The sequence below is a fragment of the Filicampus tigris genome, chromosome 2 (genome assembly GCF_054856515.1).
Source record: "Filicampus tigris isolate MCC_2025a chromosome 2, RoL_Ftig_1.0, whole genome shotgun sequence".
In the NCBI taxonomy this organism is placed as follows: Eukaryota; Metazoa; Chordata; class Actinopteri; order Syngnathiformes; family Syngnathidae; genus Filicampus; species Filicampus tigris.
Window position 1 is genome coordinate 6266461 of NC_141218.1, and position 16450 is coordinate 6282910.

At 45.3% G+C, this 16450-nt stretch overlaps 1 protein-coding gene across 3 annotated transcripts in view; it reads right to left on the reverse strand.

The window, feature by feature from the left end:
* The window catches only part of mpdz (multiple PDZ domain crumbs cell polarity complex component), a 29307-nt gene that overhangs the window by 1100 nt on the left and 11757 nt on the right, over positions 1 to 16450 (reverse strand). The window contains exons 17-44 of one of the 3 annotated variants that reach the window (XM_086017846.1): positions 16231 to 16440; positions 15552 to 15710; positions 15320 to 15454; positions 14385 to 14609; positions 14186 to 14291; positions 13163 to 13361; positions 12288 to 12329; positions 11996 to 12094; positions 11828 to 11908; positions 11061 to 11238; positions 10875 to 10985; positions 9922 to 9987; positions 9733 to 9804; positions 7707 to 7887; positions 6688 to 6884; positions 6512 to 6603; positions 6109 to 6187; positions 4202 to 4340; positions 3963 to 4108; positions 3756 to 3839; positions 3444 to 3637; positions 3300 to 3314; positions 2513 to 2660; positions 2322 to 2408; positions 2181 to 2253; positions 1943 to 2106; positions 583 to 687; positions 405 to 502 (exon numbers count right to left, since the gene is read on the reverse strand). In XM_086017846.1, the coding sequence (XP_085873972.1) occupies positions 405 to 502; positions 583 to 687; positions 1943 to 2106; positions 2181 to 2253; positions 2322 to 2408; positions 2513 to 2660; positions 3300 to 3314; positions 3444 to 3637; positions 3756 to 3839; positions 3963 to 4108; positions 4202 to 4340; positions 6109 to 6187; positions 6512 to 6603; positions 6688 to 6884; positions 7707 to 7887; positions 9733 to 9804; positions 9922 to 9987; positions 10875 to 10985; positions 11061 to 11238; positions 11828 to 11908; positions 11996 to 12094; positions 12288 to 12329; positions 13163 to 13361; positions 14186 to 14291; positions 14385 to 14609; positions 15320 to 15454; positions 15552 to 15710; positions 16231 to 16440 (3485 nt within the window). The remainder of the gene's footprint in view (positions 1 to 404; positions 503 to 582; positions 688 to 1942; positions 2107 to 2180; positions 2254 to 2321; positions 2409 to 2512; positions 2661 to 3299; positions 3315 to 3443; positions 3638 to 3755; positions 3840 to 3962; positions 4109 to 4201; positions 4341 to 6108; positions 6188 to 6511; positions 6604 to 6687; positions 6885 to 7706; positions 7888 to 9732; positions 9805 to 9921; positions 9988 to 10874; positions 10986 to 11060; positions 11239 to 11827; positions 11909 to 11995; positions 12095 to 12287; positions 12330 to 13162; positions 13362 to 14185; positions 14292 to 14384; positions 14610 to 15319; positions 15455 to 15551; positions 15711 to 16230; positions 16441 to 16450) is intronic. The other 2 variants (XM_086017847.1, XM_086017848.1) reach the window with 2 other exon arrangements.

Sequence of the window (16450 nt, forward strand, 5' to 3'; positions counted from 1 at the left end):
AGCACATCAGGTTTTCTTTATACTGGTAATAATAATCATAATCATAATAATAATGAGAATGATAATATAGTATTTAGTAATATGTATGAATTAAGGGTTAGGTTCAGCAACAGGTGGATTTTGTTCCTGGAACATCATAGCTATAAAAAAACGCATGGTCAAATCCATCTTGCGCAAACTTTTACAGGTCAAACTTAAAAACAAAAACATGAAAATATCTGGAAAAGCGGATGGGCTGGAAAAAAAAGGAAATAATTTTGTTTTTTAAATAAGCGTCAAAAATTTGGGACATATAAAACCATCCCTGATTTAAAATTGGCTGACCAGTGTAATAATTGATGAAGTCGATTTCCAATCACGGTATTGAATTAAGGGCAAAGAGATTCATCATCGAAGCTTCCAACCTGAGGTCATCCTGGAAGATGCAGCTAGGCGGCTGGAGGCCTCCAGTCGCCTGCTCCTGAGCCGCGCCGGTCACCGTGTTATCGCCGCCCGCCACTACCTAAACGCCACACGCTGTTAATGGCGCCCAAAAAAAAAAACCCGAAAACGAGAGCATATGGTTCCTGTGGGTGGTCTTACTTGCAGCTGTATTGCTCCTGTGGCATTCTTGAGCAAAGTGACGGCTTGCGAGTGGCTCATGCCTTCGGTAGAAGTCCCACATATACTGATGATGCGGTCCCCGACCTGGAGAAGGATACATTGATGGAATACTGAGGTTTGGCGTTTATGTGCGCAGAGCACTGACGCGTTCATCCTTTTGCTTGCGCTCGTTTAGAATCCGAATCGTTGTCATTGCAAAACGATCCGTGTGCATCGTATGTTTGCTCCATTTTTAATTGGCAATCAAAAAGCCAACGCATTCACAGGAGCACTGTTTGCAAACTGAGTTGGCAATGTGGGCGAAGGGCAACACTCGCCATATTGTGAGACAAAGCAGCGGGCTTGTGTCCAAACGAGTCCTTCTGTGAGCCCGAGCCGTCTGAATTCAAGAGTGGGAAATTTATTAGGCTCCATCAGTCTGCATCGCACAGCGAAGCGATTGTCAACGTGGCCTTCCCCCCACCCCCGTTTCACTCTTGAAAAAGCTGTGGGCTCCCGTTGGGGTTTGAGACTCATTCCGGAATGGCTGGTATGCATATTTGGACGGCAAATGAAGACGCCTGTGATACTGACACCCAGAGAGTCACTGGAAGTTGAGTTATTTGAGTTTTGTGTTTAATGGCGACTGATCAAACTATGCTGAAAATTCAAATGTTTGGCAATTTAGCGCCGCCCATCTGTCTGGTATATGTACAAAATCTCGAGGACAGATTGGCTCGTGAAGGACATCTGGAAAAGTGCAAAGCTTAAAATAGCTGAAATGATAAAGGCGAATATTCTTCACACAACCCATCTGCCACCATTCTATGACCAGATGGGTGGGAGGCTTCTTTTTTTTTTTTTTTTTTTTCTCTTTACTTTGCTTTTAAATGTCTTGAATTCTCAGGTTTGTATTTGCTGTATTTTCATCTGTTTATTTTTTTTAATTATGTCAAGCACAATGAGTTACCTTGTGTATGAAAAGTGCTACATCAGTAGGCTGCCTTCCCATGCCAAGAGGGGCTGCCTTATTTTGTCCAATCGCATTTTTGCGCAGTCGGGCCATAGCTTTATCTAATAGACGAAAAGTTCCTTGCCGTCATCTTGTGGCTTCTATTGGCAATTAAAACCATTTTTGTGTGAGCTTCGATTTCACGCGGATTTTCGCTGTCCACAGTGGGGCTCAGTCCCCCCAACCCCCCCCCCCCCCCCCACAAATAGCAGTGGCTCACTGTCGTAGAAATCCTTTTAGCAAGAGGTGCAGCGAACTAGCGAGGCAGACGGAGCAGAACTAATACCTCGCGTAGTCTACAGATGTTGTCTTTGAAAGCCTAACCAAGACGAATGGAAAATGTCGCACCATGAGCTTCTGTGTCTGCGCCGCTAGGCCGGCGGGGTTCATCATGGCGATAAAGATGGGTATGTTGCCCAAGGGGCTGCCCACCCCGCCGGCAATACTGACACCCAAGGTGTCGCCGGGGCCTTTGGTGAACTCTGCCGTTCTCACGTCCTGAGGCTCCGGAGCTGCAGACGTGGAAAACCGTTGAGTGTCTCATTCCTGGAGGCAGCACCCGGCTGTATTTTGAAGGATACTTTACCCTGCTGACTCGCATCATCAGAAAGGATTCCCGAGGCCATCTGGGAGCTACAAGGTTCGCTCGCCTGTTCCGTCTGGGTGAGAGAAACCTCGTTTGGCCCTTTCCGGTTGACAAACTCGACTAAAGTCTCAGCCGACCTACCTGGCTGCTTTGGGACAGCCTTCTTTGCGAGTGGAAGGGGCCGGCTTTAAACCTCCCGATGTCCATTTTCAGCGAGCCGACGCAGCACTGAAACGGAATGACGTACTTGCGTACTCTTGATAGGAATGACGGCCGCCGATGGAAACCTGCGTCACGAGGCGTTCGCGTTGGTGTTGTCACATTGTCGTTACCTTGAGGAGAGCGGCGACCGCCTCCTGGGTGGCGGAGCGAACGTCTTCGCCGTTGACCGACAGGATCTGGTCACCCTGCATCAGTCGGCCATCGGTGTCCGCCAAGCCTCCTTTGATGATGTCGGATACAAAAACTCCAGTGTCGTTCCTAGCAGATAAAGACAGTTGGTCAGGAGTGATTTTTTTTTTTTTTTTTTTTTTGTGCTGGTAGAAGGGGGACACACTGTCAAGAGTAATGCCTTCCACCGGAACGCTGCTTTAGACTTCGGTTTGTTCCAGCTTGTATTATGAGTGTGTTGCGCAAGGTTCGCCATATGTGTGCGTTTGATTTCATAAAACCATGACTGCGGATGGTATGATTTTCTGATTGACATTGAACGTAAGAATGAAAAGATCCTGCCGACAGAGATTGTTTTGGAGTTTGTATTGGGACGGCAAGAGACTTTCTGTCTCGCACTTATATGCTCCGTGTCAGCAGTAGCATTAGCGTGGTTGCAAAAACGACCACCGCAAAATCCTGCCATGGAGTGAAAATCTGATCTAAAGTTAGATGCATATGACTGATTTACAGTTTATAGCGAGACTGTGAAAAAGTGAAGCGTGATATGGGGAGGGATGACTTTAAAGGGAAGAAAACGCCATCATCCCCTGACCTCAACCCTATTGAGGGACTGCAGCATTCTTAAAAGGAAGATCTATGAGGGTGGACTCTGGGATCGATGCAATGTTTTTCTGGGTAAACTCAAGCCAAGTCTACCACGGGTGCTACATTGAGTGCTAAATTTACCTTTGGTCCCTCGATCTGAAGCGCAAAAGAAAAACGATCGTTACCAGTCGGCATTGTGAGTACCCATCGGCTTTGATTAAGAGTACAGTTCAGGTGACATCCGGCTAGGTAGACGACGTGCAATATCGATCTCTGATTGGTTACCTCCTGCCCACGATGCTTAGTCCCAGTCCTTGTCCGGGCCTCTTGTGCAGCTCCACGATGAACGAGTCCCACAGGTCCTCCTCCTTGTACTGGGCCTCGTCCCTGTAGACGATCAGCCGGACTCGCTGCGGTGTCTGCCGCAGCACGTTGATGGCCTCGTCATGGCTCGCCGCGCGCAAGTCGATGCCGTTCACCTGCCACACACCAGAGCAAGCCGCTGGAGTTGTCTATTTGAGGAGAGTTCTCCTCATGTCTCGCCTCTCCTTGTCTTTTTCCTTTATGATACGGCGCTCCCATTTTTAAAAACCTGACCTCTAGGATTTGGTCTCCAGCCCAAAGCCTGCCGTCCTTGGAAGCCGCACCTTCTTCGTAAACCTCGTGGATGATGATGGCGCCCTGCAGCCAGGAATGAAGAGACATTAGACCGGTGTTGCGTTAAAAAAAAAAAAAAAAAAAAATCCTAATCCGGAAATGTAAATATTTGAAGAAAAAATGCATTCAAATAAGATGCCTCCTCACCAGCAGAGTGTCGCAGCCCCCGACGATGCTGAGCCCCAGGCCCGTCCGCCCTTTGGAGATGTCGATGGTGGTCTCGCAGCCCGGGATGATGGGGCACGTGGCCGGGTCGCAGGCCAGCGCGGACGGGCTGGACGAGCGACTGTGACCTGAAGGCAAGTAAAGCAAGCGAACGCGTGTGTCTACTGCGTGCGGTTCTTTTAATTACCGCCCTGAATAAGCAGTCACAAACGCTGACTCACTTGAAGATGTTTCGGGTTGACCGGTGCCAAGCGGACCGGGCACACCGGCGACCTCTGGTTCCCCATTCACAGTTGCGTTGCAGCCTCCCTGGATGGTTACCTTGTCCTCTGTGGTCCCTTCACCGACCGCAAAGTCTTCCTGATGGCGACATGGATTCGCTCTCTTACCGCATGGGTTCATTGTGCTCGTGTCACAATAATCACGGCGCAATCCAAAGAGCACGTGCGCGTGCGTGTGTGGGCCTCATAATTGGGGGGTACGAAATGTACACTACCGCCTGTGCGGTTTTTCTGAATCTTGGGAGTTGGGAAAGATGAGCGGACCACACAGCGTCACACGTGGGTGGAATAATTTAGGAGTCCGTCTTTGGATGGCGCGTCATCAAACGCTGCAGCCATGCTTCAAATTTGGACAAAATCTCTTTTTAAAATGGCCAAAATGACCCGCTTCGAACCAAAGCGACAGACTTCCTGTGTCTTTTCTGACAGTCCTCCTTGAGACTTTTTGGAGTGTGTCCTCATGTTAGACATGGCTACCAAATGTCACATCGCTAACAGAAACTGGCTTCAGGGGCTGAATTTTCACAAAATACACAACAGAAGTCAACGTTGAAGGATCGTCCAAAATGGTCAAAACGATGCCAGAGTGGCTTTTTGAAGCCAAAATGGCAGACTCCATGTGTCTTGTAAGACATGGAGGAGGCGCTGCTATTGGAAATTTCTACATTGACCATTGGGCCCCTGCTCACTTCACCGAAGTCATCTTCCTGCAGCACTTCATTTGATTCACTTTCACATTACTTTAACAAACACTGTATCGTAGTATATTGCGTGCTCAATGTTGCCCAATCGGCATCCATTGCAGCCTGATCAGGGGCGGAGCCATGGGTGGGCCTGGGTGTGCACAGGCCCACCTAGATTGACACACTGCCCACCCAGTGAGATTCATGAAATATATACTTTTACATTTTTAGTAAATTGTTATTAACCTCCTAAGGCCCAAGTTGTTTTTTTTTACATGCATTTTTATTTCTTTTTGCTAGCTGGGCTTATTGGAACCTAATTAGAAGAAAAACTAAGCATCGTCTTTTAGTTTTTTGTATCGTATTGTACTGTATTTTGTATACTGTATTTTGACTGTAGTATGTAATACTGTTCTGAGACCACAAGATGGCAGTGTAAGTGCCCACATATGTGTCCAAAACACCCACACTTCCACAATGCACACGCTTGGGGACACAAGAGCTAGAAAGTGCTGTCCACGTATGTGGCCACTAAGAATTAGGAGGTTAAATAGTTTTTGAATTTGTATTTTTTTGTCTTTTATTGACTATTAAGAATGGCATAATTGTGGTTGTCTAAGGAAGATCTGAACTTCATCTTATTCAGTTTGTCATTTTATTTGAATATACGATGTGTCGGGACAGGACCATTGTGCTCAGTGAGAGAAATATTCAGGCCCACTCTGATTTTTCCAGGCCCACCCATTAGCCACGTTCTGGCTCCGCCCTTGAGCTTAATCATCCCGGAAGGGGGATTCCCCCAACTGTGGTTCCTTCTCAAGGTTTCTCACTTTTCCCCAGATGTTTTTTTTTTACTTTTTCCTTGCCCTGCTGGGGGTTAAGATCAGGGGATGTCGTGTATATGATCTGGTGCATATGTGAAGCCCTTTGAGACTTTCCTGTGATTAAGGGCTATAGAAATACATTTGACTTGACATGGCTTCTTGACACTGATTTGTGGGTCTACTAATGAGAGACATGTCTACAAAATGTCACGTCGCTAACATGCTTTCAAGGAACGAATTTCCCCATGCCCCCAACATTGACACGGCTTGCTCTGTCTGACCACTTGTTCACGCCGGCAACATGTGTTCTGACACTTAGTCGGTGGGGCCCGGCTGTTACCTCCGCATGGGACTCGGCCGCGTCTCCCTCGGGTTCTCTCACGGGTCCCACTGCCATCTGCTCCAGGGCCCCTGTGTTCCTATCCCGCAAGAGTCATAAGTCACGTGAGCTGTCTCTTTGACAGTCCGCTAAGGAAGGAAGCCAAGTTAAGTGGAAGGAAAAAAGCGTCCGTCATAAAATGTAATTACACTCAACTACAGGGTTTGTTCACTTTGTTTATAGTAGGCTACTAAAACAGCATTGGTTAGTGCAGAGTTTAATATTTCTTTCATTGGACAAAAACTTCAAACGACTACCTCGGGAAGCAAAAAGCACTGGTCTTTTTTTACTCTCCTTTGTCATGACATCTCCCTCTAGTGGACTTTGTGTATCATTGCAATAATGAAAGCAGGATGTGTCTTACCTGATAAAGATGATTTTGACTTTAGATGGGGCGCTTTTGATAATGGAAGATGCATTCTGGTGACTTTGGCCATAGAGGACCTGTCCGTTAATCTAAGGGGGAGGGGGAAAAAAAAAAAAAAAAAAAAAAAAAAATCAGCCGTGTCCGAGATGCTAATCAAAAGTCCTACTTCTCACCTCGAGGAGCTCATCCCCGACAAGCATGCGTCCGTCGATCCCGGCGGCCCCCGCGGGGTCGATGCCCACCACAAAGACGCTCATGCGGGCGCGGTCCCGGTTGCCAGCCAGGCTGAGGCCCAGGCCCGTCTTGCCCTTCTCCAGCTCGATCGCGTGCAGGATGCCCGGGAGGTTGTCGTAGCGCTGGACAATACTCTCTGAAACATGCCAATGGAAGTATTTGGTGGTCATTATGCAAATGTATTGTACTTCAAAGTTAAATACAACTGAACTGTACTTAAAAAATGTTCTGGACAGGAAGGAAAACACTACTTGTACCACAACTTGAAAATCAGTGTATCATACTATACTGCATTGTAGTAGTATTTACACTGGTACATATAGTATTTCTTAGAGAATAGACCTTTAACTCATTCACTGCCATTGACGAATTTACTTGTCTTTTCACAATCCAGCCATTCAATCCCAGGAATTTATTTTTTTCAATTTTTTTTGTAACATTAGGGTAAAAGAGGGTCTGAAAATGTCTGGCAGTGAATGAGTTAATTGTACATTTTGCTAAAATATTGCAGCAATCATTTTATGCCATTCAAATACGCTGTAGTTTTCATACATAATAAATAATGCAAATAATTACCAAAATTATATACGAAAGAATTATTTGACAACATGAATTGCAGAACATATTTTCTCTTGTTTATTTGAGGTAAGGCAGTTGTTTGAGAGGAATTCCTTATTAATACTGATCATTAAAATAACGTATTATCACGAAAAAATATGTAGGTGTTTGAGTATTTTTGTTATACGACAATCTACCAGCTGTTTATTTGACGTATGATGTAAGGTGTTTTTATGGGAAAACGCATTTAAAAAAAAAAAAAAAATTAATATAAAATTTTAAGTGAATGGGGCCTCTACTAGAGTGGAGGCCGATTATTTGCGGGATCAAATAAACACCTTGCCTTTGATCAATAAATAATAAATAATCTAAAACGACACAGACGTGACAAGGAACTCACGCCAGCTGTTCCCAAACTCCTCCTCCTCCTCTTCCCCTTCCCCATCCGCCGCATCAGCCTGAAGGGGCGGAGCCGGAGTCTCCGCCAGGGTGTCGGTGTCCGTCTCGCCCACGTGGGGCATCACCGGCAGGGTGAGGGCCACGCTGGCGGGCGTCGACTTTGCAGCGTCCCGCTTCTTGGGCTTTGGATGGGGTGGGGGAGATCCATATCAGTGAAAGGCGAAGAGAATTAGAAATCCTTTTTTAAAGAATCAATAGTTGCTCAAAGGTTTGCCAGGGAATCGCAGCAAATCTTCAGAAGCCGATACGTTTGATTTTGCGGGATTATGTTAGTTACACATTCATATACACTGCTCACAAAATTTTACACAGGCTTTCTGTGGAAATTTGAGGACAAACCTAAATGCATGATATCCTTTACAGGTGAACTTAATTCGACCATTTTGATCTCTGAAAAGGAGCCGAACAGCAAAATTCACAAAATGCCTTCGATCCACCCAAAATATCAGGGAACATACTCTCCTATGCCTTTCTGTGACCCTTCCAGTCATTTCCTTGTTGCCGAAAATAGTGTTGATCACTGGCTAGGTGTGGTTTTGGTGTTATGATGACAAAATGTGAACATGGAGAGGATTGTTTGAATAGGATAAGTTCGTCCTGAAATTTCACCCGAAAGCAGAACCTACCTGAAGAACGGGAGTCATTCACACTTGCTACACACAAGCCTGTCTCCACATTTAACATTAAGTGACAAATGAAAAATAAGAATGTGATGATTGGACACAGACAAACATTTAAGACATGTGCATGCACGGCCACTGTGTACGCTCATAAACTGTCCGTTTGCAAAAAGTGGCCGGGGGGGTGTCTCCGGGTGGGGCGGTTGTAGACATTATCGAAACGATGTTACTCATTCACTGCCATTGACACTTTGACTTGGCAATTGCATTTTTCAACTGCTCCGCTGTAAAGTTCAAACTCGGAAACAACTTCACTGATGCACAACCGCCAGTAGATGGCATCGATGCCCCCATTTTAGATTTGAGCGCAGTTTTTGAGTCCGTTGACTATAAAAGGAATGGAAAACGGCAGAATCCAACTTTTTTGTTTTTTTGGGGTAGATTTGGTGTCCTATATATAATGATTGAACAGAATATCACGTGGGTCTTGAAAATGTCAAAATGCCCTAAAATGGCTGACAGCGAATGAGTTTTTACAATGTATGTCTTGGAACTATTCTAGCGAGAGGAAATGTTTGCAGAGTCATCCATCTTAGCTGCCCATGCTCTGACTATACATGCTATGATAAAAAATGCAAAGGTTTGGCAATTTGCCATCACCCGCCTGCTTGAGTCAAATTTGCTAAGAATTGGGCGACATTTCTAGAGCGGGGTCCATTTTGAAAGACTCCTGAAAATGACCACTTAAGACAAAATGGGTACTGGATTTAAAACAAATGAACATCTGTTGACTGCGTTAATTTAAGTCAGCACACTGTAAAAACACAACTTGTATTTTTGGGGGCTAAAACTGTAATTTAAGTTGGAACTTTAAAATATAAATTATTGACATGTAAGTCAACAGTGTTAGTTAGCGCAACAAAGCAAAGCAAGTTCTTTGCTCCACAACAATTTGCTGAGTTGTTTTTACTTATTGAATTGGTCCATTTCTTTGTTGTGAAATGTGGGGAAGCCAATTTGCAAAACTTAAACTATTTAATTGACGTGCCCAACTTTTGTCAAAGTTTGTTGCCTTTGAAATTTTGAGTTCACCCCACATTTTTTTTTAACAGTGTCCACACTACTCGTCGTCAATTTGGGGTGAAGGGAGGCATATTTTGCGAATAATTAACGCAGCGCATAACTAATTGGGGTGCGCAGCATCCTTTGGAGGGACGGCCACTATTTGAAGGGAATACGGTTGTAAACTGTCAACCCATAAACATAACCTTGCCATCGCCCCATTACGCAGCGCGCGCATGCACCGAGAAGGACAAGAGGAAGGCCACAACGGAGAGACCCACAAACCTTAAACGGGGTAGGAGTGAAAGGGTTAGTTGGGGAGAGGCGGAGGACAAGTCTACTGTGACTGTCACCCTCCTATAGAGAAGAGACAAAGGGCGACAACTTTAGACGATGACAAGATGGATTCACCCGCAGCGTTTTCAGTGCAAATAGAAAGCCACGGTGTTCAAACGGCTCAAAGACATCACCAACCTTGTCCTCGTTGTCTCTGGGTAGAGTTGGCACATTCTCCTCGATGGACTCTGCACTCGTCGATGACTACGCGACACAATGCGACACCGAGTTGGATTACACGGCGTTCACCACGTAAGGTGTAAGAGTACATAATATTTCTTATTTGGCAAACCGAGGCCAAAATGACCTCTTGATTTTCCTGCCATAAAAAAAAAAGTAGCTTCAAACTTAGCTCCTGTTACCCAGCCGGAATCGATATACACTTACTTAAAATACACACACACACACTTGGCTCCATCAGGAGACACTCACACCTCTTTGGCATGCACGCCACAGTGCTCATGCCAGGTAATCCATCTCTCTTCTATTCTGTCTCCCTGCTTCCTATTACATCAGCCATCAATCACACTCGTGCTTGCCTTATCGCTGCCTCGCTTCTTGCCTTTTGTAAGCGGAGCCGCCCCGCTTTCAAAGCATCATCTTCACACGTCAACATAATTAGAGACAAACTTGGGGAATAAAACTGGGCAATCTGTCTGATGGCTTCATCAACGGGCATCTTGTTAATGACTTTCCTATCACAGGGGGGGGGGGGGGGGGGATCTCAGCTGCGACAATGGCAAGGCCAGCCAGAAATGCTGCCATGGAATTAATAGACTGCCATTTTGGCTTGAAGTGGCCATTGAGAGTCATTTTCAGGGTACTTCTAAAATCAACTGGTAGTAAAGATTGCGCCCCCCACCCCCACCACAGTCTCATGAAGCAATATTTGAAAAGACTCGAGAAGTCTGTTGTTTTTGCACAAAGGAGCCATTTTTGTGTTTCCATAATTTTTTTTGTATTTGAAAATTAAGCCCCTGAAGGCAGTTTCTATTAGCAACATGAAATTTGGTAGGCCACAAAACAGACTCAAGAACCAGTGCCCGACAGGTAACAGAAAGTCTGCCATTTTGGTTTGGTTTGAGACCTACCCTGGGTTTCTGGATAATACTCTGCACAAGGAAGGACACCGGATTGCCCGCCCTGCGTATGGCCTCGACCGCCTCCTCGTGACTGGCGTCTCTTAGATCGGCGCCGTCCACCTGACGGGGTGAGGGTCACTCTCATTATCTGCCACCCGATCTTGTCGGAACAGCCCCCGCTTGTTTGATGTTTACCTCCACAATCCTGTCGCCTGTCTTCAAGGTGCCGTTGTGTCCGGCGGGACTGTCCTCCAGGATGTGCTTGATGAAAATGCCCCGCATCACCTCGCCGTTGCTCAGCCGGCTGCCCATCCCGCGGCCCCCGACAATGCTGATGCCCAGGGACTTGCCAGGTTGTCTGAAGAGCTCAACTCTGAGGGCGGAGGAACCACAATCAGTATACATCACCTTTATTATATTCTTTGTTTAGAGGTATCTTTTCAAATGTGGTACTCGACTTTGAAACTCAAGTTTATTGTACTTACTAGGGGTGGGAACGATAATCGTTTTTTCGATGCATCGTTCGTCGTATTAAAAAGATTCTGAATTGATTCAGATGTATTAATAATCGATATTTAAAGTTTAAACAGAAAAACTAAGAGCATGCGCAAGTGATTAAGTGCATTTGTACGTCAGATGTTTGTGCTAGGATAAGCTAATACGTGACAAGATGGCGGAACAAGCAAAATCTCATACGAGCGCAGTGAAGTCAAAGTGTGAAATATAGATCTTTGCTCTTCCTTGAGTTTTTTGTTTTTAAAAAGGTAGCAGTGTTTTGCATGGACTATAAAATGTAAGCAAATAGAGTGATCCATCGGAATAGAATCGAATCATAGGCCTCAGGATCGGAATTGAATCGAATCGTGGGTCTCTGAATCGTAATCGGATCGAATCGCGAGGTACCCATAGATTCCCATCCCTAATTGTTATTATTTGTATTTGTGTCCAATGGACGTACTCACAGTCGCGGTTGGTTCCAGTTGCTATAAGACACGCTCTCCTCTCCCTCGCCATCCTCCCGCTCGGGAAGGTTGGGAATTTCCCTACACAACGGGGGAGACACTTTAAAAAATACCCCGGGTTCACAAAAGTACCGCTTTCTTATTCTAGAAAAGTCTCGGCCTACGTACTTTGGAGCTGGAATAGGTTCAGAGGAAACGCCGTCTTTGTCACTCTGCTCCACGCTGCTCTTGTACTCCTCGAGATATTCTGCCGGGACGTACGTGATGCTGGACAAAAAACAAGTTGAAACAATGTGGTGTCGCAAGGGATATCACAGACATGCCGGGTTGAGAAAGATGCTTGGTTGTTCAGCGAAGACGTTGCTACTAAGTGACGACTGCATGCAGACAAAAGAAGGACGAACGGAGGAAAAGAAGACCAGGGCGGCCAAGACAATGCCGGGCGGTTAGTCATACTCACACATAAAATGGGCACAGATCATCCTCTGGTGAGCAAGCAGATCTAGAACGTGAAGAGTTGGCGTTTATGCACCGAACAGAACTGTGCCTTTGTTTAGTTGGCCAAGCATGCATTCACCCTCCCGTTGGTTTCTTGGCTAAACCAAAAATGTTCATGCTTTAAAAAAAAAAAAAAAAAAACACCCCACAGCACCACTTTCCAGTACTAGAATACCGTGTTCCCCCATTATATCGCAGTATTTTTGTTTTTATTGCAGAACCCACCTACTTATTTCATGGGTTTATACAGTTTTTTTAACTATATATATAGATACTGTGCAGTAGTGAAAACATAAATATTGATACAAGTGCAGTAAAATACAATATTGTTCCATTAAAATGTATAGCACAGAATAGTAAAATAAAAAAAACGGTACCAAAATAAAAGATTAAGTGCAAATGTATTGTACCAAAAAGTTAAATACAACTGAACTGTACAAATGTACTGTACTAGATTAAAAAAAAAAAACAGGCCACTGTAACATTCTTAACAGTATGAACATTGAATTTTGTGATTCGTTGCATCCCCTTTACTTTGCATACCACTGCCATCTAGGGGCATTTAGAGCACACAACACTTATCAGTACTACACAGTATTTTTACACATTTTATGCTTGCAATTTTTTTGCGTTCAAATACATTTGCAAAGTGATTCCAAGAAGGCTTTAAATGTGTTTAAGTGTGTTGAAAGTGTGGGGGACTGTACAACTGAAAAAAAAACAAAAATTCTATGGTTTCTCTATATTGCAGATTTTTACTTATTGTGGGGGGGGGGGTGTCCTGAACATATTACCGAGTGGTATGATATGTGTATTTTGTCTTGCCGATGCTCTTACCCCATGTCGGGTCCTATAACAGAGTGCCTGCGAAGCATGGCGCGTGCCTGAGCGTTGGTCAAATTGGCGGTGGGTTCCCCGTTAATGGCCAGGATGAGGTCGCCCACGCTCAGGCGGCCGTCCCGACTGATGGAGCCGCCGTGGATGACGCTTCGGATCAGCATCCCCAGACCGTCTTTCATGGCGCTCACCGTCATCCCTGCGGTAGCCGTAAATACACAGCGGCGTTCATGCTCTGTTTACTCGAGTGGGTTCGGGTTCTCTGAGTTGGAGGGAAGGTGAAAATCCAAGGTACTCTATTTCTAATAGGGGAGGTGCTTATTTATTTTGATTAAATGAGGTGTTTATTATTTAAGAAAAAACACAAGAGTTAATTCATCCATCCTAGTTTAACACTGAGGTGTTTATGGAACTGCAACATTTTAGTGGTGTTAGGGCATGAAGAATTGAGGAGACATCTATTTGGGGAAAGAAGCTAATTTGTTTTCACTAATCGAGACATATTATTTAAAGCGGAAGTCAACCCAAACATATTTTTTTTCCAAGAATATGTTCCCAACAGGCCCACTAGTTGAAACACGGCATTCTGATTAATTTTGCGTTTGTGGAATATAAATGAAGCAGCAAAATGCACTTGTTTTTAGACATCTCTGGAGGGCGGCCATTTTGTCTTCTGTCGACTGAAAATGACATCACAACTGCTCACAACGACCAATCACGGCTGACCTGTTTTCTGAATCTGAGCCGTGATTGGTCGTTGTGAGCAGTTGTGATGTCATTTTCATGAGTACATGAGCTGTGTATTATTTGTAGAAATACCAAAACAGATGTTAATTTGCCTACTTGAGTTTAACTCTGCGGCTTTTTTTTTTTTTTTTTTTTTTTTTGCAACTTTCTTCTTTTCCCCAAAACTTGTTTAAGGCAATTATTAGAGAGAGGCATTCTTATTTGTTTTTCTTGGGGAGAATTTGTCTGAACCTCTTTCGACGTGAAACAACTTCATTTGAAGAAATGAACACAAACCAAGGCTGGAGTTGCCTTTGACAACCGTGATCGTCCGTTCGAAACTGCTCCCCGAGATTGCCGCTCGGTCGCCCGCGTCCTCCCTCGTGTCGACCTCCTCGTCCTCCTGGGGAGCAAACAACAACAGACTCCTCACCTACTCTGCTCTGTGTGACACGGGCATTGACACAAGAGTTCAGAACATTCCCTCTAAAGTTACCTCCATGGAGATTGGTTGTTCCACAAAAGTGCCAGCGGGCTCTTCCGCGTGACATTGAACCAATTCCGCCGGTTCCAGCTGAATTTCAGCTGTGATTTGGAGGTCATTAAACGGCCTGTAGGAGTCAAAGGCCTCTGTTGTTTCTTCGGCTGTGGCTAGGTCCTCGTCAGAACCGCCTGGAGGGGCAGTCGCCGATGCCGGTTCGAAGTCGAGATAACTTGAAGTCTGTGTTGAGCACGGTTAGCTTAGTAAGGTTTTTTTTTTTTTTTTTTCATAGACCAGTAAACAATAGCCACCAGGGTACTTTAGGTGGCACAAAGTGAATGACTACTGCTGACTTGAACTGAAAATGATGTTGTACTGCTAAAAGGTCAAAATTTAATCCAGCGGAACCGGTGGATGAGGATGATAAATGGAATGGATGTCGTCAATAGTTGTACAGAGATGATGAGTAGCCACCAAGAAAACCTCCATCGTCGGTTTCATGGAAGGCATTTAATCACAGGTGTTTTAAAAAAGTATTTGGTTGAGCTGTCTTTGAATGATTTTGAAAAGCATAATGGCTATTGCGCTAGCCTGTAAGCTAACGTTAGCAAACACATCTGTGCCATTATGCCAAGCAAAAGAAGAGTCAATTAAATAGTGTCAGAAGCATTTGTAGTGACCCCCTCCCATTCTTGGAACATTTTGGATAATCAAAACAATGCGAGGATGTTTCCTTGAAAGCAAACTCAGAGCAAACTTACTTTGGTTTAGCTACACAATGTGGCAAAGTGACCTTAACTCTAAGTTTCCACCGGGTCCATTTTTGATTCAACATACCTGTTGCGATTTAAATTACTTCTGAATTTCCACCTCCCCCTTTCTTACATGTGACGTCATGGTGAAAAGGTGTACAGTGTTTTTCTAATTTGCCCAAGAAAGTAGCCGCTCACCTCGGGTGCGGATGCGTGCAGGAAATCCAGATCCGAGCTACTTCCGTGGAGCGCAATCATCGATGCCTGGAAGGTGTCCTCTTCGCCATAGTAAGCCCGTTCCAGTGCCTTTTCGTCCACTTCACTGGTGTCCACCTGGGACGGAAAAAAAGGTAGCTTCAACCCTTGAATCAAAAATCTTTTCAAGTGTTCTATTTTTTTGTCCCCTCTGTTGCTTGAAAAGCTAACTAACCAATGCCGGCCGTGCCCGAAAAAGAACCCCGCCGGGCAGTTCATCTTCGCCTCCGTCTTGGAGTAAACTACTGCTGAAGTCAAATGAACGGAGGGTGGACAGCGACGTGACTTCATGCCCACCGTAAAGCTGCGGTGAGTAGGAATCCCCACTTATCCCCTAGGAAAAGTGGAGAGATTCTTTCAGTGTCTCCAAATGTTCGAGGATTACGATTGTCATTCTCCATTTTGAGAGGTGACACTGCCGACGTGCGTTGCACATCCTGCTGGAGTGCGGGATAACTCCCACAGACGCCGCTAATCCGTCTGACCTCGACACTGGTAATCCGAAGGCAATACGAGCAAAGATGAAAGCTGCAAGTTGCCATGAACAGCCCCTCGCAGCCCCCACTCCTGTTTGTGACTTTGTCGGCCTTCACATTTGAGTTTTTTTTTTTTCCTGTTTGACGGCGACTTTCGAGCATTCCAACTTCCACGCCATGCGCAACACCGTCGCTCGTCACGGTATGTGGCAAACACTTAAAATAGCCGTTCGAATTAAAAAGGGCAAGACAAAATTCAAAGCCTTTTGATAAACTTCAATTCTTGTCGACAACCTGAAATTACCAACGTTATTAATTTGAAATGTAAAAGGTACCACAAACTGTGACAAAACACCAAGAACAATTCTGAATACTTACGGGAAGGGGTTTGGCCACCCCGATTTGCACGGCGCCCAGCTCGGCCCCCTTGAGAGCTTGGACAGCGTCTTCCAGGCTGGCGCTCTCCAGGTTGATGTCGTTGACAAACATCAGCCGGTCCCCCGGCAGCAGCCGTCCATCCTGCTCGGCCACACCGTTGGGAACCAGGGAGCGGATCACGATGACCGTCTTGGCCGGGTCCAGTGGGTCCTGCGGTAGA